The sequence below is a fragment of the Ascidiella aspersa genome, chromosome 3 (genome assembly GCF_963924565.1).
Source record: "Ascidiella aspersa chromosome 3, kaAscAspe10.2, whole genome shotgun sequence".
Taxonomy (NCBI): domain Eukaryota; kingdom Metazoa; phylum Chordata; class Ascidiacea; order Phlebobranchia; family Ascidiidae; genus Ascidiella; species Ascidiella aspersa.
In genome coordinates this window covers 37,361,092-37,385,986 of record NC_139449.1, presented here as the reverse complement: position 1 = coordinate 37,385,986, position 24,895 = coordinate 37,361,092, and the positions used below count along the sequence as shown (strand labels likewise).

General features: G+C 34.6%; 1 protein-coding gene across 1 annotated transcript; it reads left to right on the top strand.

Annotated features, from left to right (window-relative positions):
• The first annotated feature begins 1,989 nt into the window (after positions 1–1,989).
• On the top strand, positions 1,990–23,717 carry LOC146162827 (uncharacterized). Its single transcript, XM_083383872.1, has 8 exons — positions 1,990–2,384; positions 3,272–3,394; positions 3,764–3,871; positions 4,749–4,947; positions 8,485–8,573; positions 11,823–11,879; positions 18,112–18,458; positions 20,801–23,717. Exons 1-8 carry the CDS (start codon positions 2,174–2,176, stop codon positions 21,560–21,562), a joined length of 1,896 nt encoding a protein of 631 aa, XP_083239998.1. The 5' UTR covers positions 1,990–2,173; the 3' UTR covers positions 21,563–23,717.
• Positions 23,718–24,895: the final 1,178 nt, after the last annotated feature.

Below are 24,895 nucleotides of genomic sequence, written 5' to 3'. Positions count from 1 at the left end.
TAACGTAACGAGAAAATATTCCACCTTTACAATATACATTATTTTGCCTCCTCATTGTTGAAATTTGGAACAGCGCATGCGCACGTCGGACTTAGGACTCTATTAGTCCCGAGTCCGGACCGGACTCTACAGCCTGTATTTCACCAATTTACGTAACTAAAATAACGTGGATATTCAGCAATCCACTTGTCGTATAATTCATTCACTCACAATATATGGTTGGAAAATATTTCACCATATAATATTCCACTTTTACAATTTCTAGTTGGCGGCCATATCAGTTTTAAAATTCGGTACTGCGCATGTAGGACTCGGGACTCGGGTATTTTTACAAGGTATTACTCGAGTCCCGAGTTCTGCTCCGACTCCGCAGCCCTGGTTAAAAATAAGAAAGCATACGAAATTCCTAAAAATAGTTTTCCAGCATATATCTTCGAATGGCTTATTTTAGTTATTTTAAATATCGTTTTAAGGGCTCAAAGTACTTTGCAGTAAATGTACGCAAATGAATTCATTATCATAAATTTATTGAATAATTACGTGCGTTTGTAAAAAAACGGGATTCAGGATTCCTAAGCGTTAATTGGAATCGCACTGCGAAAGACGTAGATGTAAATTGCTGGCTGCGTTTGTCTGATTTCTATTTTGCTCAGATTGCAAGTTTGTACAGAAAACAACAAAAAAGTTTGGAGATGCCGGGCGTCGATCCCGGTACCTCTCACATGCTAAGCGAGCGCTCTACCATTTGAGCTACATCCCCGACGGGCGACAAGCAACGATATGTTTGTGCTATACGACCACGAAGTCATTAAAACGAACAAGGTTGTTTGCTCCAGCTTGGCTTAATTTTTTACTAAGCAACGGGGAATAAAATGTCCCTGAGATGATTTTAAACCGCCATTTTACTATTTCGGAATATGAAAAAATGCTGACAGAAGTGTTTGTTTGGTATAAATGCATGGTGCTAAAATGTGTTACAAATTGTTTTACTTGCATAAACAGGCAAAATATGCAGGTGATAATGTGAACTTTGGAATGTCTCGTGTTATCCGATGAAACACCTAATACGGATCAATTTCCGCTAAAGATAATGCAACGATTCAAAGTATATTCTTTTCCATAATTGTAAATAGTTTTAAATTTCCTCAACCCAAAATTTTGCATGTTTTGCTGCAAAATTAAGACACAACATGGCGTCGACTCGCTTAGTAACGGCTGCCAACGCGTTACACCGTTAACGTTGTTGCGGTAAAGCTTTTTTTCTTTCTAGTTATTTTTTAACTTTCTCTGTCTGGAAATTTGAATCGGCTTCAGACAAGAAAAGCGACGGTAGCGGGATTTTATAAAAGCAACAGATTAAATTCGTAAGAAGCGATTGTTTAGTTAATGACAAATATATTATTACTGTTCTAGAAGTTGTTTAAAGCTCTTTTTTTTATATATTTTTACTGCCTATAGTTTTTGTTAGATATTATAAGTTAATGTTTGGTAAATGTAGGTCAATTGGCGCTACCTTTTAAGCTATCAGGTTACATTCATTTGTTAGATAGTTTTTTACACTCGAAATGTGACATTTCTTGTTAAGCAGAATAAGTTTTTTTCTTGGTTAGATTGTTCTTGTTTTTTTTTCTTAATTTCTTGTTGAGCAGAATGAGCTTTATGTTCCAGAATAACGAGTTAAATCCATTATTTTATTGGCTAATGTCAATTTGTTGACTAAAAATGGTGTTTTTACATAAACGAGTGATACTCTTTTTATTAGTCAGAGAAATATAAAATTTAATTGCTATTTGTCTACTATTTGATAGTTGTTTAATTGTAACTTAACCTAAGAATGTTGGACTTCATTAGCCTCTTGTTTAAAACTAAAAGTTTTGATTTTACATGTTTAACTTTAATACATTTAAAGCTATCAATTCCTGCTAACAATTTAAATTCATTATTTTCAAAAAATGAACCTATTTAGGTTGTAGAAGAAATTTAATTACCAGAGGAGCTGTTTTTGTTTATAACATGCAATGGTAGCAACAGTTTATATATTGAACCTATCTAGGTATTGAAATATTATTCAAAAAACAGCTCCTCTGGAAATTGTTATTATAAACTAACTTTTCGGCAACCTATTCAAGTCGCTTTCTTCGGGGTAAATGACACAAAACTTTATTTTATAATTATGTCTGGTATGAACAGTTTATATCTAATTAATATCTTTACTGAAACTTGTTGGTTGTTTATTTGTAAGCAGGTGTGCACAATGAGTAGTGAATTCGGAGGTGGTAATGTTACTGCCGTTGTGTGCGACGAAATATCAACAGAATATGACGGAGTTCTGGCCGGATTATGCGCAACACTCTGTGTCTTTGGACTCGTATATGTTTTTTTCGGTAAGAAATGCCATGCAATAAAATCGCTTAATCATGCTGCTTGGATGAAATTATAAGAAATATAATTTGAAATTTATTTAAACATGTTTGGTCCTTTACATTTTTTGTTACATTGTTTATTCAACTGTTGCCTCAATTTTTTTAGAGTTGTTTGTTTCAACTATCCAAACAAATTTTAAATATTAGACATAATTTGTAAGAGTGCAATAAATTAAGGGATACATTTTTGAATACAAAAACTCAAATTTATTTGACTTTTTTGTGTTTAATCATGTTTTAACAGTAATAAATCAGCGCCTTGTAATACCACAGCATAAAAATCAAACTGGGATAATTTGAGTCATTACAGCTGGTTAGTATTCATTGCCCAAAATCAAAATGGCAACAAAGGATTTGATGATCCTTGTTAGGCATTCTGGCAATCTAATTACACGCCTTGGGATTTTAATACCTGCCTCTAGGGACCAGATCTTGGCAGTGAAATTCTATTGATTTTATCTCAGCTTTCAGGTGATTGAAATGCAATCTGAAAGCCATTGCTTTTCCCGGACCCAATCCTAGGCTTTTCATATTTTTATAAACAATAAGGGTTTGTTTGCTTGATTGAAGCTCACATTAATGTTTAACATATTTGAGGATTAAGTTAATTGTTTGGTTGTTTGATACAGAATTGCAAAGAACTCTATTTTATAACTGTTTTGTGAGATAGTTCAGAGAAACACTTTTTACAAAGAATGGCCCAATGAATCACTATGAAAACATTACACAATGCCAATATAAAAATTAATAATTTGAATGTACTGTTTGCTATTGAAGGACAAGTTTTTCTTTAATAAACTTTCAGGTTTTCTTGCAAGATAACCTATTTGACCACTTTTTTTTTTAAGGTTACCGCTGCTTTAGTGCAGTGATGTTTTTAAGTGGACTTATTTTTGGCGGAACAACCGTGTTTTTGATGTGCCGCGAAGAAAGAATATTCCAACAGCAGTTCTCAATGGAAATAGCAGCAGGTATGTCTTTAGAGTTGTTGCTTTTTATAGCTTTTCAATATAATTTATCTATTCTGTGTTAAATTGATATTAATTAACAGACTTAAAGCCTTTTCTGCATATTTTTTCATGTTGTATTTTAATTTACATTGCTGTTTTTAAGATATTTATATCGGCTACAGGTATATTTATTAAACTTGTAGGGCAGCATTATGGGTATATAAAATAATTTTCGAAATAATTAATGTTGCTAACGAAAGATAAAATTTACATTCTTGAACATAATATTCCTCAAAAGCTTGCCACTAATGCAATGCAAGTGTCAACATGCCAGAAATCAAGTTTGCCAAAAACACCAAAAGTGTATGAATTATTAATGTTTTGTTGTAGGCATTGCAGCTGGCATTGGTGTGTTATGCGGCTTTATCACGATGCTTGTCAGATATGTGGGCCTCTTTCTCCAGGGCTTTTTTCTTGGATTACTGATAGCTGTGGCGGGTAAGATGCAGGATTAAATCTGCCATATGTTGTGCAATTTCTAACTGGCACCATGCTGTGACGCAATATTGAATATTTTCATAAAAGATTTATGTCAGCTAAAATACACCAAAGTGGCTAATTTTCTCTTTGTAAATTACTGTATCATTTTCAAATGTTTAAACATGCTGTAAATTGTAAAACAAGTCCCTGTAACTATTTTCTACAAATGCTGAATGTTAAAAAACTACACTCTTGTTTGTATGGGTTTATTAGAGTCTTATGGTGTAAAAGTGCAGTAATTGAAACATATAAGTGGTTTTTTAACACCTAAGTCCATAAACTGACATAACTAACTGTCAATAATTGTAAATTATTTATTAGCCAACATTTGACTTATTGACCTTGGAAAAAAAAACTAGTTTGAGGTTTAAACTGGTATTATTTATAGGTTATTATTTAGAAAAAAATAACAATAAGCTAATTAATTTTGGAGCATAATGATTGGAGGTTGTAGTAAGACGTAATAAGAATATCAAAGCCCATACAGAAGTAGGTATCATTTTGGACGTTTTCGATAACTCTTTATTCATTTTCAACATCATAATAAAAAATTAATAAAGAGTTATTCAAAACGTTCAAAATGATACCTACTTCTGTATGGGCTTTAATATTTTTATTACATAATATATATTAATCTTTTATAATTTTATATTAACCATCTTTCCTTATAAGATACCTAAAAACTTTCAGATTATATTTGTTGTTTGAAACATGGTCTAAATCCAAATAACAAAAACTCTTTTATATTATTTTCACAGTTTGATTTTTAAAATTTTCTGTTTGCAATTGAGCTGTTTTATGTTATATATTTTCTGTATTATTGATTATTTTTCAGGCATTTTAGCGCTGCAAGCATTCTACAGTCCCTCCACTGCGTGGATCCCAGTCGGAATTTTATTCGGCGTCGGAATTCTCTTTTCACTGCTTACCCTGAAATTCCAGCGAGTGTGCATTATAATAAGCACAGCAGTGCTGGGGAGTGCTCTTATCGCCGTGTGCATCGACTATTTTCTGGAGCAGTTCTTACTTTTAAAGTGAGTCATAGTTGTTTTTTCGAACATTTTAACAATCGCTAATTTTACGAGCTTGTGTTTCCTGCAAAGGCCTGTTAACATGAGATTTATGGTTTATTGTTTGCCCATCAAATTTCTGTCACTTTGTGTGTGTAAGGTTCAATGGTATAACATGTTGTTTTTTTATAAATGTTGGTTTTTAGTATAGGTTAAATGAGTATTCAAGGCAGATTTTCACGATGAGTTTTAATGTAAAATTAGAAACAAGTCCTTTATGAAATTGGCTTAACTTAAGAGTTTAATTTATGGTTACTATGCTTGCACATTGTAGCATGATCAGTTAAACATAGGAAGAAATCAAAGCCCATGTAGAAATACGTATCATTTTGAACGACTTGAATCTCTTTTCAATAAAATATTACCTGTATTGCTGCATTGGCTTTAATATTTTTACTATATATCTATAATATATGCATACTTTTTGGAAACCATTTGGTAGTTTAAATTAATATTTTAAAAATAGTATTCATCTGCCCTTCTTTTTTAGCTAAAAACCCAATCTTGGTTGCCCTAGTGGCTTAAACATAATCCAGCAACTTACACTGGTAACTTATCTCCAATTCAAAACTTCAATTTAACTGGCAGGATTAAAACCCAGGCCAGACATATTGTTACAGACTAGCCAGTAATTGTAATGCAATGGTAATCCTGAATTCAAATGAGTCATAAGAAAAGTAGCAATTAGTAAACCACCATGGAATCAATTTCTTTCTTAAGAAATCAGTAATCTATAGCTTTAGGCCTACAATTCAATTGGTTCTAGTTGGAGCTTTAATTATTTTTATAAAATAAAGTATAAAAAAATTGAAAACAAAAAAATCCTAAATTTTCTTTTTTATACACCAAAGTCTATTGCTAATATTTTTTGCAAGCCTTGCTTTTTGATGAATAAGAAAGGAATGCCCACCAATCATTTATTTAAATAAACTGGAAATAGACTGCTGATTTAGCAAGAAGGAATATGGAGCATTTTAGAAGGAAGTTGAAACCACTTCCCTGTGGTTTAGTTGTGATTGATCAACCAGATAAAAAACAGTACACTAAAAAAATGTGGTCACTGATATATAGTCAACAACGCAATAAATCCCTTAGTCTTATGAAATCGACACTATGTTTTCAACCGCTTTAAAAACACTTTTTTACTGTGTACAAAGAACAAAAAAATTAAATACAAACAGGCATGAAAATATAATGCAATATTTGTTTTAAACTAAGAAATTTACACACAATTAAATTTACCAAAATAGTTTGCAATAAACTGTTAAATTGACATTCTGGCCTATTAAAAGCAACCCAAGTGAATTGTGGTGCATTAGGAAGTAAGGCATGTGATTGTATTGGCCAATCAATTGACCTGTGCACGTGTTTCCTATCCATGTTGCTACTTTACAAGCAATATTGTTGACACAGTGGCTCAATAACACAACCTGCGACCCAATTCACTTCTACCAAGTACTACTAAAAAATGTTTTTTAGAAAGTACAAGGGGAGCCTTAAGTATACCTTCAATCTATTGTAGGCTCTCCTGATGTACTAATGATAAGTGAGCTGTTATTATCGGACAAAAAACAACTTTGAAAGGGCCAGATCACAGTTATTAAACACTAATGTAAATGTTAACTTTTTAAAATTATTCACAATTTTGCAGTTTATTCAATATATTCCACAGTTCTTAAATCAAAATCATAAAATGTTGTTATGCTTACGAGTTTTAGTTCAAGTCAATTTTTGTGGGTTAGAATTTTTTAACGTTTTTTTTTTAAATTACAAAGGAAGCCTTAAATGGACCTTTAATATATCATAGTATACCTTCTGCTACTTTCCGGAATACTATGATAAGTAAACTGTTGAACAAATAACATTCCCAATCACAGTTGGTAAACAACATGGTGCATGTATAATTAAATTTAAAAAAAAAAAGAGTTTATATTGTTGAATCTCTCGTTCTGCAGTTTATTCAATATATTCCACAGTTTTTAATTCAATATCATAAAATGTTGGTATGCTTACAAGTTTTCATTCAAAGTCAATTTTTGTGGGTATTTTGAAGTCAAACAACAAGGCAATTAGAAGCCTGATTGTTTATGTTTTAAGTAGAGCCACTTGTAAGAGTATTGCTTTGTTTTTCAAGTGGAAACTAGTTTGTGATGATGCATCAAAATTAGGTTTATGTGCTTAAACCATTTAAAAACCCTACATAATAATTAGAAAATCCATTATTTTTTAGTCTTCATTCTAAAAAAAAGTTTTGTGAAAACAATACAAGCTTAAATCAAATTTACAATTTTTTAAAATCACTGGCTTTAAATATTTGTATTTTCATTTAAACTTGCCAAGTAACTTAACCAATGCATTTTAACCCGTATTAAAGTCATAAACAATAATTGCCTTCCCTTCGAAATAAACTGCAGTTCACAAACTTCTACCTGATAGTAATGTAACCCACAGTATCTTGATTCGATTTGACATCAGTTTTATTTATTTTTCCTCGCATGACAAGATTAGCCATCAGTGTTCCAACTCTTGGTGAATAAGTGTGGTGTTTACCCATTGACGTGTGTCCTTGTATGGGATTAGGGAGAAAATCTCTTTTCTATTTGAATCACTCGATTGCTTAGTCTGAATATGAGTTGTATAACTTGTATTCAAAGTCAAGGTTTTAAGGCCATGTTGGTTATAGCTACTGATAATATTCAAATAACATATATTTCGAAATTATATGCCTGAACATACATTACTTAATTGTTTAAGGCTTAATGGACATGTAGAACATTACTCCATTTATTTGCTGATTTATTTTGTGTATTGTGTTTGAATGCCATCAAAAATAGTGAAATTTTTGTCAAAAATAGTGAATTTTCTTATTCTACAAATTAGTAATAAAGTGCAGAAAAACGATTAGATTTAGTGTTTATAAGTATTTTGACGATAGTTTTAACAGAATACAACATAATTGTTATTCCATTCAATGAAAACACATGTTGTTGTTAGTGTGTTGGTAAATCCTGGTAAGCTGTTTAACTCTCAGTTGATGGTGCTTAGCTCAGTATTTCCTGGCATGGCTCTGTTACGCATGGCTGACATGATTCTGCACAAACTGACGCAAAAAATAATGAACATTAAACATTAATATTTCTCTTGGTTGGCAACAATCTCATTCAACAGTGAAAAATGGTATTTTGCTTGAGCTAAAGCTAGATTATACTGACACGACAAAAACATTGTACATTCTAAATAATATAAATCCTGTTTAACTGTAAAAATGTTTTGTTGTTTTATTGTTTTTATAGATTTATTAATACTGATAAACATATTGAACCACTTTATTATTCATCCACTTGCTAAGCAAAAAAAAAACTGTCAAAATTGTGAACAAAAACCTTTTTTGCTATAAACCAGAACAAAGGTGCGATTATAAACACATCTTGTCTGTTTTTAGTACTATGTTTAATATTATAATTTTTTATGTATCTTAATTAATTGTTATACATTTTTCAGGTACATCTGGGAAGCATTGATGGCAGCTGATAATATGAAAGTATGCTGGTATACCTGGGTTATTCTGGGTGTGTGGCCCATTCTAGCATGTAAGTACAAATATACGCTAAATTTATATGAATCTTGTTGTAGTCTACAATAAGAATGTAAATCGGTTTGTAAGTTTCAGTCATTCTTGATTTATTTTTATTGTGAAATTTACGACAAAAAGTGTATTTTCATGCTTTATTTATATTCAAACTGATTTTACAGAAGTGTTATTGACGGAATTGACAACATTAAACTTTCAATAACTAGTTTAAGTGTCAATTTCATTATGTAAACACTTAAAAACGTTAATTTAAAAACATGCTGAAGTTAAACAATAATTTCATTGTATAACTATAGCATATTGCAGTTAGGCTCTTTGTAGTTGAGACCTTTCAAATCGAAAACCAAATAAACCCAGTTTCCAGTATTTTGCAAGCAAGGTGAAAAAAAAGCGCTTCAAACAAACTTTAATTTCCATCACATTCTTGCTTTCCTTTCGCCTTTCCTCAGCATAGCTGTTCTGGCCCACTCAACATTCGATTAATTTCGATTGATTGCATTTCTCCATTACTTCCCGCTGAGCGCAAAAGCAATCGAGATGTCAATCAAAAAAACGCGGCTCAACGTCGTTTCAATAAACTTACACTGCGTTTATTGATTAAGCAAGTGGCGATATTTTAAGGCATATGAAACGATTAACATGTGTGATGGGCGCCTGTCAACAGCACTTACCTGGGCTTAATCTGATGGTTGAACAGTCATTTGAGTAGGTTTAGGGTAAAAACACACAACACTTCGCTGTATTACCTCGCACTTTGAGTACACAGTATCGACTTCATTTCAAATTTATAGGTTTTTTAATGGCAAATTGGTAGAAATTTAAAATGCAAAAATGGTTAGAAGTTTGATTAAGGTGTAAACAAACAAAAAAAGTTTGTTAGTTTTTCTGGTTATAACGCTTTATGGAACTAACTCATTTACGAAATATCACCAACATACATTGGTGTTTAAAAATAATTAAAAGTTTCCGTAACGCTTCTAACTTATGTGATAGTTATGCTTGTCATAGCCAACTAAATATTTGCTATTAATCCAAAGATTTTAATAGAAAACATCAAAAAATAGTGTTTTCATCCAAAAAATGCCTTTGACCCTGTGGACTTTTGTTACACAGCCCAGAAATTAGAAATCTCCACAAAGTAATTATCCCGGAAAGAGAAGTAATTTGTCACCTTTGTTTGACATTTCACTTCTGGCAAAATCCCGCGTTGCCGACTCGCCAGACGCATGATTGTTACGTCACAATTTCCCACTCGTTAGCCGGAATAATTGTTGTGACGTAATAGTTTAGGTTTAGGGTTAGAACGAAGGGTGTGGCATTACGGCTTAAAGCGTCAGAATTATAAATGTGTTAAATCTAGTGATTACATTTTAAAACAAAACTTATTTTGTAAAAAATGTTCAAGCTGCATGGAGTAAAAAAATTGCAAATCACGTGTTTAAAAGTATGAGATTATATCATTAGGTCACAATATTTCAAAGCAATTTGGCCAATTTATTTAGTATTCGGTTAATTTGATAAATCTTGGTTAAACTTTAGAACAAATTTTTTTCTGTGAAAAAATACCCATGTCCTATAACTATATGTAGATTTAAAAAACGCAGATACTGTCTAAAAGTAATGAGATTATCATCACGTCACAATAATGGTCATTCTTAATCGATTTGTGACAATTTTCAATTATACCTTGGTTAACATAACATACAATTTCGTTGAACTATTTTCTGCTCGAACGATATGTTTCTATGAACCTAGAGCTGTAGCTGTAAGTGTTTGTTAGAGTTAGCATTACCATGACTTACTGCATTCGATAAGTGTCCAAGAATTGATTTACAAGAGACTTATTTAAATCAAATCCTTTTATAATCGCCCCCAAGACCTCATTCGTCGAAATGCGGCGATAAAAGTTACGGCTTTATTGCCTGTAGTTCACTTTATTACGAACTGTGCCGCTAGACCTTGTGATGCCTCTTTACTTATCCTTATCAGTTGAAAAGCAACCTATTGGCTGTTGTTTACACCCCACAACTATTTGTACCTGCTCGATTCTCAGCAGGGGTTCTTAAATGGGGTCAGTAGACCCCTTGAGGGTACGTGGACTTGTTATTGGGGTTCATGAAGTACTAATCGAAATCTTAATCTTTAATTCGAAAAATAGAATGATTTTTCAGAAAATGAAAATTGATTAATTGAAAAACGCTTTGGTGCCTGTTTTAATGTATTTAGACTTAATCAGTTTCACATAAAAATGAGTTCGACCCAAAACAGCAGGTTTATCAAATCTATTTGTTCTATGGCGTCAAAATATGACGTCATCTCTGAAATATATCCGGGTATATTTTTTTCGCTTTATTACAGGTTTAGTCGGCATTGCGACATGATCTAACTCACTCGTGCATAACACTCGTGATTTTGAAACCCCTTATTTTGTAACGACTTGGATTTATTCTGGCGAACGAAACGTGCATTGATGCTGCGAAACTACAAATCAACAGCTGTTCTGTACGCTAGTTTAAACTAGAAAACTAAGAAACTAATATATGGACCTGGTTAAATAAAACATTCTAATGACTAGATGGCTGGTACACACACGTGTGTATGCATGTTTTAGTTAACCCGAGTTCTTAAATGGCAAATTTGTCTGGAATTTTTGACATGGTTTGCTCAAACCAGCACGAAATAAATTTCTGAAAGTAAGAAAAGGTTATGAAAACATACCTTCCGTTGTGTTATTCGAAATACTTCGTTACCATTGCCATCTGTGACTTCAAAAAGACACGTTCATAGTAAACGTCAAACGTGTAGTAGAATTCAGTTACAAGCCCTGACTGCGATTCATGTTTACTCACGTATAAGTTCTTGTAAGTACAAGAGGAAATTTCCCAACCCTTAGCAATGTTTTGATAAACTGACTGTTTCAAAATCATTATTCTGAGTAAACTATAAAGATATTTACCGTTGGCCAGCACAACTCCTGAAGGTGTACCGTTTATCTAGATACTATTACTAACATTTTGTTCCTTGCTCAAAAACTGCCGAGACAAACGTTCGTAAAGTGTCGTTTAATCTAAAAGACCATTTCCACACCTCAACTGTATGACATGACCTTACCTGGAAATGTTAAATTCGTACTCTTAACAACTTTTTATCGTAATGAACTACACTTTTGAGTTCGCAATTTTAATATTTTTATTTAGAATTAAATGTGGTCATTTGCAAATATCAACTTATTGTTTTGTTTATGTAGTTGCTGGAGCACTTCTTCAATGGAAAGTTACATCGAAGGGATTTGATCACACAGACGGTAAGTTGAAAGATTTACAAATTCATAAGATGGCCCCTGGTCGTCCCTATAAATTTTTCATTTTATTAATTTTAACACTATTATTATTTATTTGTTATTAACATGAGTTCTTACGTTGTTACCTTTTTCCTATAGTATTAGATAATATTTAGGTTATTTAGTTCTTATTCATTCGAATTAAGACACTAACGATGACAGTAGCCATAATATTATATTCCTTTAAAAAATGTCTGATTGTCGGGTTTTTAAACTTTGAGTTTTGTTGTTTATTCTAAATGGGTTAGTACCACATGTTTGGGTGTTATTGAGTGCAAATATTCCTGCGAATTCGATTTTTAGGTCGTTGGTCATATTACTATGTTATTATAGATAATTTCGTTTAAGATTATGATGCTTTATAAGTCTTACTGTGTTTCCATTTCACAATTTCTTTATTTTCCATTTTCGTTATATTATTTATGAATGAGTAAAAATGAAAGTGGTGTTATTTCAGTTTGATACTATAAGCAACAGACCTAAAACCCTTTTACATGGTATGAAAAATGAGCCAAAAAAGTTAAGTAAATCGACATCATCTTGATTAGATCTTTCGATATAAACTTGTTTCATCAGTTAATGTGAAACATCTTCATTAAGTTGATGTAAATTTCCTAGACCTTTTTGTTTTGACATTCATTATCAAGCTATCTAGGGATGCTCAAAGTAGAATATCGAATCCTTGGATTCGAATCCAGATGGGATTCGAATCCAATTCTGCCGTTTATTTCGGGTAATTGGAACCGATATAATTTAATGTTTTACCGCCGATTGTTGCGCCTAATTTGTACAAACGTGTGCGGTAAGTTGGCCTGTCGCCGCGGCGACCAATTTATAGTGCTTGCTTTAAATGTAACCTCGTAGTGCAGTGTCACCGTTTTTTCGGGCGACCAATTACCGCGTCTCGCGATAACGTTCGTCCAATAATTAAGTGTCAATCAAGCGTTATTGGGCGAGCGGCTAACGTGTAATGTCTGGTGTGGAGTTCGCAATTTCCCTAAATGCGTTAAGTTGCAAAAGTAACATAGCGTTGCAAAATGTGCTGGCCGTCCACAAAATGCGCTATGGGGTTACTTAAGGTCAACTTTAGGCCAATATTCAGTGAAGTTATGCAGTTATGCACAACGTAATTGTCAAGAATTCGTATCTTCTGTGTGCAGTGTTTCATTTTCTCACTATTGGCAAAAATATAAGTTTTGGACACAACCTGGACAGTTGACATATTACAGTTTACAGAACGGCATCAGATTACAGTTGTTAAGAATGCTAAACATATGGGAGATTTTTTTATAATGTACATGTGTTAGCAAATTGTTTGGGCGATTTATTGCTGTGATTGTGGGCCCTGTAGGGTAGATTAAGATTAATCCCTTCCCCAAACAAAATCGAGGATAAATAATTTAATAAAAATATACTAGGATTCGCTATTCTGGATTCGTTATTCTAGATTCGAAACCTATTATTCTAGAATACCTTGGGATTCTACTTTGAACATCCCTAAGCTATACTAATATGAAGTTTTTGATATTTTTTTAGTCTATTCAAAAGTCTAAAAGCGGACATTTTTAGTTCAGCCTCAGCCTTAAAACTCCACCTTTCCAAATTCCCCGAACTTATAATCCTCTCTTTACTTCGATCTAATCATGAACGCTTAGGCCTGGCTTTTCCCGCCCACAGCGCCGATACGTGACCTTGAGAGCTATTTTTATGACCTTGACAGCTATTTTAGCGACTGGCTTACTCAAGCAAGTGAGTGTCGACAAGCTAAACCACGTTGCTCTACCGGTTTAACATTGACTAGGCAGTTAAGGCAGTGGTTATTGAACCGTATATCTTATTCAAGTGTGAAACTTCATTTTTAAATTTAATCGAATGGCAGCCTCTATTTACCCGCTACTAAAAACAATGTGAGTTAAAATATCTATGAAAATCAACCTTTTTGGTGAAAATGTTCGTTTTAAAGTAGTGGGCATTAGTTCTGTTGATTACTAAACTGAATAAGTTTTTCAAGCTTACTTCAAAAGTTACAACAGATTATAAATGGGCTTCTTGATTAAAATGCTTTTTGTGTCAAATGAATACGACCCAAACCCCAAAAACTAAAATTAAAATAAATTAAAAGTGAAATTGAAAAGTAAAACAAATTTATTTATCTTTTGTTTGTGCAAAATGGCAACAACCATAAGGTTTAGATGTTTTGAAAGAAAATCCGTTTGCAAAAAGATGTTTAAAAAGTCCATCGTTATTGAAGCTAGGTTGCCCCCAAAAATAGCTTTCCATATCATTTAAACACATCTAGACATTTTCGGAAATGCGAAATACGCCGGAACTTAAATTGACCAACTTAAAATCACGCTTGATGTTTTTGTTAATTAGCTGCCACGAGTTTTCTACGAAGTTAGACTTTTCGTATTAAAAATTTATTTATTTTTGACTGGTACTTAAGTTTAACGTGACTAGAGTGTAACGGCCACACCCTGAATACTTGTATTTCTATGCGTGAATCACACATATTACGATTTATTAGTTGAGCTTATTAGGCAAGCGACGACGGTAAAAAATATACTTAAATGAAATAAGCTATTGCTGCCAGGCATAATGTATAACCGAGTGTTGCTCATCCAGCAGTTTTATATAATCAATCGACGTTTCGACGTCCTGTACAATGATGTACTTTAATGTTTAACACGAAAAAATAGTTGAACCCCATGTGCTCAAATAACCTCATGGTTTGCAATATTGAACTAATATTTGGGGATTCCGCCTAAAAACTGACACGAAATTGTGACAGTTTCAACGCACAGCGATTTATGTATCGTGGCGAAATGACGCTTCACACATGTTTTAATGTTTGTGACCTCAACATTCTTGCAAGTTTTAAGTATTTAAACAACAAAGTTGCAAATTAGCAAAATCTAGTCCATTGCGTTGCATTGAAATGCTGATGTAGTGATGTCAGTCCAATACTTGAATATCTTAACTTTTGCAAATATTGCTGAAACCAGAGGTTCTCAAACTGTGTTGAGCGACACCTTGGTGCGTCGGTTTAAGTTTCCAAGGACGTCGCCAAATGATTTCGTTTTGTATCTAAGCACAGTTGCGATAATAAAATGGTCACAGGTATATTAATATTATCCCTTTGAAATATTCTAAATCAGTGTTACATAGAAACAACAGGGATTATTTTAATTTTATGTTACTACAAAATAGATAAATAAAAATCAATGTAATGCCACTCGGTGCGTCGCAAACTGAAAAAAAGGCGTCGCAAGAAAAAAAATTGAAAAAAAAATGACTAAAACATTGTGTTCAGTAGAATGAAAACACTATATTTATTTCACAAAACCGACACGCTCAATCTCGTCTGTTTAAAAATTGTCGTTGTGTGGCGTGCCACTATATAGGAATAACATTCAGTTAAGAAAATGGTCTTTAATCTAAGCTGACCACATAATTAGTGTTTTCTTGACAAAACTATCGCATTCGAAAAAAACATGTGGTCAGCCGATAATTTAAATACGTCATAGCTAAAGCGTGGTAAAATATGTGGTCACGATTTGAAAAGCTGCACGTGTCTTCGCATGCTTGTCAAATTTCAACAGATTTACGACAGACAAACATGCCAATCATACGTACATATTTACATTGCTATAACGAGCAAATGATATATTGATTGGTACCTTAAGTATAGAAAGTAACAAAGCCAGCCTACTTCAGAGTAGGTCGCATTGTTTCAACATTCTAATAAAAACAATATGCATTATTGATGTAATAATGGTTAAAGGTAGTAGTTGGACGTGTAATAAAATCAAAGTCTACACAAAGTAGGCTGTGTGAACGCTGACAATAAATTATTTACATTTTTGCAATGTTGTTAGAAGCACGAAACTTTTATGTGCTTTCCAGTAGTAGTAGATATCTACTCAGCGTAAATGACCTTATAAAATGACCCTTAAATTGTGAAGATTTGTTTAAAACGTTCATAAAAATGTTACCTACTAATGACTAATCAATGGCTTTGACATATAGTGTAAGTCTTACTTCAATCTCCGACCATTATAGCATTAATAATTTATAGGATTTTATTTTTCTGAAATCGTACACTTTACGCTGACGGTAAAGTACAACCTCCAACCATTATTACGTCAATAATGCAAATTGTTTTATTGGAACGTTCACACAATGCATACTTTTGTTTGGGTTTTAATATTTATTATACGTTCAATAATACAACTGCCAGGCTTTTATAATACAAAATGCAATACCAAAGCCAGACTTGTATTGAACGCTTCACCAAATCGCCATTCAACTTGAAACAAGATCGACTCTGTAATTGGCTTGTCGCGGTTTAATGTTCCTCCCATCAAACATAATAACTCGTCCAAGAGACACCACTGAGGTTTGGCGTTGATTCCAGCTACTTGTAAGTGTGTAAGGCGATATGCTTGTATGTGCTAGTATATGGAGAAGATACTTGCGGCTAAAGGAAGCCTTTTAGGGTATTGCTTATTGGAACTTTTCTATTGAAAATTTGTCTGTTATAATAATACTCGCAATGGTAAAAGGGTAATTTAAAATCACTTAAAGCTCTAAAGTGGATGGTCCCGAATACAAAATGTATTCTTTGTTTAGATTTATTTCAAGTTACATATAAATTGGTTTTAAGAATATGAAAGCCCATACAGAAGTAGGTAGCATTTTGAACGTTGCTGAAAAGAGATATTTAAAATGTTCAAAATGCTATTTACTTTATGTGATTTGATATTCTCTTTACGTCGAACTACAACCTCCAGCCATTATTTTCCAAAAATTGTTTTCTTATCGGATTGTACATTGGCAAGCAAAACTGCGATGCGAGCTTTGTAAATTTGTAATTCTGATAATAAAAAGAAACTGCATAGTCTTAAAACAGATTTACGCAGTAAATTTATTCCATTTTGTCTTTAAAAACTCGCATTTGCCAGGTATGACCAGTATAGGCGTGCATGTTCAGTCAATGGAAATACAATGTAACTGTAAGAGCCCACACGCTATGTCGGTCGTGTTATGGGAAACTGTCTGGTCGTATTTAGGTCAGCTGAAACATTTATCCCCATGTGTATTGGTGTCCTGACCCTTGTAAAGTTACTGAGAACGCCAAACACTGATGTACAACCCTATAGCACTGGGAAGGCTACACTTAAATGTATCCGTCTATCCACATGTGTATAACTGTGATTTGGTTCTTCTGAAGTTCCACTGGCCAACGATAACGGCACGTTTTAGTAGCACACAAGTTGCCTAATCTCTTCAAACGTATCATTTAGGTCGTCTCTAAACATTTGTGAGTGTACACTAGAAAGACTATGTTGTTTAAATTAGTTGACCAACGTATAGTATGTACAACTTTTGGCCAAATTCGTTCAATTAGCGTTATATGTAGATCATAGGTAAGAATGGTATCATTACGAATTTATCTAGTTTTCAAAGCATATGCATATTGAAACCATACTAGCATTAAACCTTATAATAAGCGGTTTATGTCGTCCGCTTAACGTGACTTTAATTATACAGTTAGTGAGATTTACGCTAACCATAGCCAAGATGTGATATTCTCACTAATAGCGATTCGTTGTGCTCACGTGCCTATGGATCACAGGGTTGTGGGTTCGACTCCTTGCGTCGGTGGGGATGACCCGCTCCCTCTGAACCTGTGTAGCTCAGAGGCTAGTTGCTTTTCTGACCTGGCGTTGTTCGCACAAAACCCTTACTTGATCAACTGACTTCCGTTCCCCCTTTGAAGCCTCCCAGTATAATATGATATGTGTGCCGATTAACGATTGATCAAGTACGACTTTTGAAGGCTAGATTACACTTGTCGCACTTGTGTTTGAATGTTTCAGTGCCTTTTAAGATTACAACCAACCATTCTGTAGTAGCACTGGCCAACTGCAACAGTTCCGTACTGAATCATGTCCCCAGCCTTAAATATTACACTAAAAACTTTTAGTGCCCTAATAGTTTAAATTTTGGACAGAAATTGCTTAATAGTTTATCGTTTTTATGTTACATCAGGTATTTGACTTGGAGATGACTTGCTCTAAGACTGACTTGACTTGAATTTTTTTCCTTTGATAACTTGGCTTTTCTTGAACTCTTACTTTAAAACTGAAGGCTTTTTTAATATTCCACTAAACGTTCCACCTACTTTCCACAGTTATCATCACAAGAGGGCGTCACAAGCAAGTCCGAACCCACTTGGTGCGAGAACGACGTCATCGATCCACGTCACGAACCACCGCACAAGCCAATCAGGGCCGGTCGTCTTCACGCACCACCGCACAAGCCAACCAGGGCCGATCTGAGGCGCCACGCTCCAGTGCACAAGCCAATCGGAGCCGATCTTCTTCCAGAGGACGGAGAGGTGCTCACTCGGAGGAGAGAAGAAGAGTGAGAGAAGTTGCTCCTACTAATGCTCCTCCTCCAACTAATGTTGCTCCTTCTGCTCCGAGCGGAGGAGCCAATAGCAACCCTGCTGCTGTTGCCAATGACGACGATTTGCCGGTAAGTTATGTTTCCATTAAGGATGTTTGATAATAATATAGGATTTCGATACCCGAAGTGGTAGTACCAGTTATCGTCCGATACTGCGATGGTATCGCTGCCGTCCGCACCAAGCTGATAAAGACATCCCATTCATAGTTTGCGATTAAATGCATCGCCTTTCACATTAAAAGCTAAATTTCTAGCAAATAGCTTAGACTCCTTAACGCTAACTCGAATGTATCGGTCTGCCAACTGGAAAACGTTCTATTGAAAAAATACTTTTCAACATAAAAACAATATGTCTTACGTCTGCAAAAAACGTTTAATTTGGTGTATGTAAAGTTAAGTTCATGTGTATTACCAAAATGTTAGGTCAAAAGTTGCAATCTAGTAATGGAGTAGGTATAAAGTTGCTTTGTTTAACTTTGAGACTCTGATAATAATTATATTTATATATAATTTGCCTAACCCAGCTTTGTATATAAAAAGTTAGGGCTGAAAATTTTCGAAAATCGATTGGTTCAGTGTTTCGTAGTTGAACGTGCAACAGTATATCAAATGTAACAAAGGAAAACACCATAAGTTGTCCAACAGGTTTTGTTGGAGACAACGCGATATTCAAACCACAAACAATGTTTGTCTCTAGTTTCAACAAAAGCCACCTTTCCTAGAAGGTCGCAATCTTAACTCTAGTGTTTACACACCAAACCCCGGCCAGACAGCATTTGGTATATTCTGCTAGGGCTATTGCAAACTGTTAAACCAGTTTTTTAACTACGTTTTTTGGTTTTAAACCGTTTTTTTTTTCAAAGTCGCATTTGCTTAAACAGCAAAAGTTTAAAAAATTCGGCACAATAATATTGTTTATTTATGAGTAAACTAACACCAAATAAACCTTAAAATTGAAATTAATTTTTGAAGCATAATGGTTGGAGGTTGTAGTAAGACGTGGTAAGAATATCAAAGCCTATACAGAAGTAGGTATTATCTTAAACGTTTCCATATTCCTTCTCAAAATAGTCTTTATTCATTTTCAACATTTGAATTATTATTATCTGTGAATTTACACTAAGTAAAAATCGTCGTCTATAGCTAATCAAATGTTAAAACCAACACTATTGTGCCAAGTTTGAGAATTAGTGGGCTGCCTTTACAGAGGTTTTATAATATTTTAGCTTGCCATCTCTTATTTTATAGGTTTATATTCAGTCAGTTTGTGTCATATTGACAGATCGTTCCAAAAATCACTTACGCCGCTTTTACTCAGTTGAGGAGTGGCCTGGTCACAAATCCACCGACCAACAACTTAATCCTCTTGTAATATGCGGTTTATGTCGTCCGCTTAACGTTACCTTAATTGTAGGGCGTCTTGACATTTACGCTAACCATAGCCAAGATGTGACATTCTCACTAATAGCGATTACTCGTGCTCACGTGGGTTTGAATGTTGGCGTCGGTTTGTGAAAGAAAGCTTATCTTTGGGGTTTTGACAACTAACTAAATCCCCTTTTCAACATTTTTATTGCTAATTGAGACACACATTTATGAATCGATTTTTGAGTGGCTATTTATAACGTTTAACCAGTGAAGTGGCGAAAGTCATTGATTGTTGCAATCACGTAAGTTTTTTTGTCACCTAATAAATTAAAATTTTCAAAAATAATTTGCCTATGTATGAATTGAAACAAACCTTACGTTTTACTGTTTTTTTATTTAAAAAAATATTTTTTGCTGGCCATTATATGGCTACATCCTACATTAGTAAACTTTTAAGTAACGACGTCTAGAATTTGCAAAGCGTGAATCGCAAACGTCACAAACGTTTTTACAATCACAATGACGTCACCATTGGTGTGAAGTGAACACGAAGTGAAAACATGTTAAAGTTGGTTTGTAAAACGTTTTAAAATCTATGTAACTTCCGACTAAATAACCTATCGAGCAACAAACAACAATTCAACATGTCAGTTCGCGAGGTTTAGCATTATTCAAATCGTTTTAAGTTAGCATTATTCAAATCGTTTTAAATATTATGACGTCAACAGTGCCCTTTATTTGGCCATAGATGCTTCGAATGCGTTTCGCTTACCGGCAAAGCTTACGAACCATCAAATGTTTAAATTTAAACAAAATGTCCAGTATTTAAATCTACTTTTCGCATTTTTTAAAACTGTCAACCTCTGTGACGTCAACAGTGTCTATTGTTTTGTCAGACCAACTTGGAATCAAGTAACTGCTCAAGTTAAACTAATATTTCAATGTTTTTGTTTACAAAAATCAGCCAGTATTTAATTTAAAACGCCAGGCATTTTTCAAACTGCCAAGCCTTGTGACGTCAACAGTATCCATTGTTTTGTCAGACTTACTTCGAATGCGTTGAACTCGGGGTCGGCGAACCGGTGCAAGAGCAGCACCAAGTGGTGAGAACGGATAAGGGAGCGTTTGTGGCCAACCTCGGCGCCGCGGAGCCCAGTGGAACCATCCAGGACCAGATCCTGAGGGGCCTCGACACCGGCCACGGCTACGACCCCGCCCCGGCGCCGGGAAATCCCCCTGCGGCCAGCGGTTACCTTGGAAACGCGGAGACGCGAAGGAGTCAGCGTCAGACTGGCGCAAGTAATCCGGATCGCGAGGATATCGCCAACTTCGCACCCCAGCGACCCGGACAAAAGGCCAAGGTCAGACCGAAGAGCGGTCAACCTTCAACTACAACCCAAAGCAACAACAGTGAAGCGGTCAGTCGGTCCGCCAGCGCCAGGGGCCAGGGACAATCGGCCAGCAGTGGCCAGGGTTCCACCAGCGCCCAACCGGCCCGCGGCGCAAGTGGAACCAGACCGCCCCCCGGACCCACCGCCGGCAGCGGCGCTAGAGGACAGCCTAAAAGCAGCTCAAAGCGCTTTAAGCGTTCGACGCGTGGCAACCAGTCTGCGCGTCGCCCAGGGCAACCGGTCGAGGGCGACACCCAGCGGCTGTTGTCCAAGCAACGGAGTTCCCATGGTGACGCAGTTGCTGCGCATGCGCGTCGCTTAATGGCGGCGCAGAACCGAAGACAGTCACTCCCCACTACAACTAGTCAGTCGCCGATGCGCGTGGCGCCATCTGCCGACGCGAATATAGTGTAAGATTTCTATTTTCGTTGTTTAGGGTTTTCTGAGTTGCAAGTCGCTGTAGCGAGTTGGGGTTGCGTGGTAACCGAGGCGGATGTTTTGAGCGCATTTGGAAAGCCTTTTTTAGGTTTTTGTTTGGTTTAAAATTTTTAAGTTTCTTAGCTTTGGTAAAAAAGGTAACTTTTATAACCTGCAATAATTTAAATTTAATGACAATACAAGAAAACCACAATTTGCATTAAAATTTCCCGAAGTGTATGTTGTCGTTTATATCCATTCAAACTAAAATTTCCTACTACTAGCCCGTTCTTTATACTACTTAATAATACATTTTATGTAAAATACTTAGATAAAGCCATTACAGTTTGTTAAACATACGTACGAAACAAAATCTTCCTAAAAACAACAAACCAGCATCTACAAACACAGTATTTACGTTGTACTTGCGTTTATTTCATATTGACACGTTTTTTATGGTGACTTTCACGTCAGACAACATATTCGTGCACAAGTGACCTCGTATTGTGACGTAATAGTTGCCTATTGTTTTGGTACAATGTGATGTGTTTGTCACGAAACGAACTCAATCGAATCGTTTGTTGACGTAACAATGGTCACTGCAATGTTTGTTTTGTTGGTTATTTCGTGTGTGTTTATAGATATTAGTCGAAATGCTTTTAAATAGTTGCCATATTAGTTGAATTACAATATTTATCGCCTTATTTGTCGCTCATAAATTCGAATCAATCCGTTTCGCAGAAAAGTCCCTAAATCTTCAAACTTTTATCGATGTTTTACGAATTTCTGCAAATCTTTTTCGGAAACGTACTTAAAGACCTGAAACTATTTTACAAAGTTTTAAAATTTATATTGCCGATACCAAATCTTCCGTTATTTCAGTTTAGACCCCTAACGTTTAACAGTGCCACCAGGTAATTTTGCCAATAAGTTATATTTTGTCCACTTTTTTGCAATTATAGACTTCCTTGTAGTTTTGAATTTCGCACATGTTTCTCTTTAAACTGCCAATTTATTTTTCAGCAGTGATATAAGTTATATTTTGTTTAATTTTCTGCAATTTTATAATTTGGGCTTTTATCACGAAGATACTAAATGTTTGACAAGTAATCACACCACGATCTGCCAATGATACCTTTTTTATTCTTTGTCAAAGAAAGATTCTTTTAGTGATGGCTGACACTTTTGGCATACTTGTAAACTGTCTATTCATCACCTTACTAAATAGTCATACCTTGTGCAACAAAGATATAAAATCACTTTCTCAGCAGGTCTAACTCTTTTTTACACATATAAACAATATTGGAGTTATAAGGGAAGGCGGCGATTCGTATTTTGGACCAAAGATACAAACCTAGCCCACTATTTCTTCTACTTACTAAACTTAATGCCAAGACCACTGGTTGTCAACTTTACATACGACCGCATTAAACTTCTGTGATAACACTTTTATTTTTTCCTGACTTTTATTCCTGATTTCAGTGTTACATTAAACGTACTTAATTATACGCCATTTAACAGAACTGTTTTTTCTGGGGTTCGTTTTGTTTGTAAATAAACATATTTTTTTAAACAGTGGATTTGCCAAAAAAACAAATGTTATCATTTCTTTGTGTGACATTTTTTGTTTTATGAAAAACTGTGCAAATCGGTCAAATTTAGGAAAAATACTTTCGTTACTTTTGTTCATAATTATTCCACCTAATTTGTTTAAATTCCTTGTACATTCAAATCTTTCATGTCCTGGATAGCTGTTCCAATATTGTCAATGTGATGCAAAAAACATATTTTTTGGGCCTGCAGATTTGTTGAAAGCATTTGACCAACGTTTTGTCATTGAGGAACTGTTTTAAATTAATACATGTTTAGAAATTCTTCCAATTATCAGAGAATAATATTGTACTTTGTATTCCTTTTTCCGCAATTTCTTATTCGGGAAAAATTATTTTATTTTTTCTTAAACACATTTTAAACAACCCGTTAGGTGGGGGTAAAGGGCTTCGGTGGGACACTTCCAGTTTTATATTTGGTTTGTTGCAATTTTATATTTTCGAACCGATCTGTATGTTGCAGTACTTTACCTGGCTGCCTATTGTTATATTGATTTGCTATAATCCACTTGTTTATGTTTTTTGCTACGCTTTTTTTGTGAACCTTTGTACGCTTTTGTTGAATAAAACGCAATCTATCGAAGAAATCAAGCACGATGTTTTTTGAGATGTTTAGTTCGGTGAATTTAAAACTGTGCGCCACGGATTGAGAACTGTGCCGCGAGCTTTTTGTATTTTTGGAAAATATTATTTGTATTATTAACAGACATGTATAGACAGGTAGGCGGGACGTGAATGCACATTGTCAATTCTACCAGTTATCTTTGGAGATTTTCTTGCTTCGGATGGCCCTAAAAAAATACCGACAAAACAAAATTGCCTCCACTGCAATATAACGTTATAGTATTAGAAGTAATTGTTCATAGAATCGAATGAACTTTCTATGAAGATACACCCTATTATTGAAACACTTGGAATAGAATCACCATGAACGACAGCAGCAAACAAAATGAATACATTCAGAGCATCTCCACAGGACTCAAAATCGCATTTCTACGCAAATCTGTAAAAATGCAAGTTCTACTGCCATCCAACCATAAAAAGGGTATGGACTTTGATCTACACGTCAGCGCAGAAGTAATTGTTAGTTGTCGTGATTGCCGCGATTGTTTTATATTGTGAATAAACAATGGCAATTTACTGTTCCCAGAACTCACCAATGTTAAAAATGCCATGCTGGAGTATCGCAAATTTTCTCACAGCAAAATTATCACTAAAACCCAGTAATGCGTTTGTGACATCATTAATAGTGACGCAACCGTGTGTTTAATGCTAAACCAGTTTTAAGGTTTTTACGCTTTGGCACAAGTGTGTCAAAAAAATAATGTGCCGCTTAACGTTTATAAACAGTGATGCAATTTGTTTTTAGTTTGTTTTAGTGTTCTTTTAAGATCCTTTGCTTAGTGACTTTCACCTTTCTATTTAGTTGAATTGCACCAAGTATGAATTGAGTCAGAATAAAAGTAGAACAGCTTGAGGCAATGCATTCTTAAACTTGTGAACCACACTCCTGATTTATATCACAGGCAGATCACTGATAGGTGAAGCACATTTGGTAATTCGTCACGTAGTTTAAGGCGGTAATGAAGGTAAACCGGAACGGCGTTCCGCTAAACCAATTATATTCGGTTCGTCTTCTATCTATACCACACTATGCGCATTTTTCACAAAATATGTGTTTGCTTATTTAAATCACTGAAATGCTAAAAAGTTCAACCAT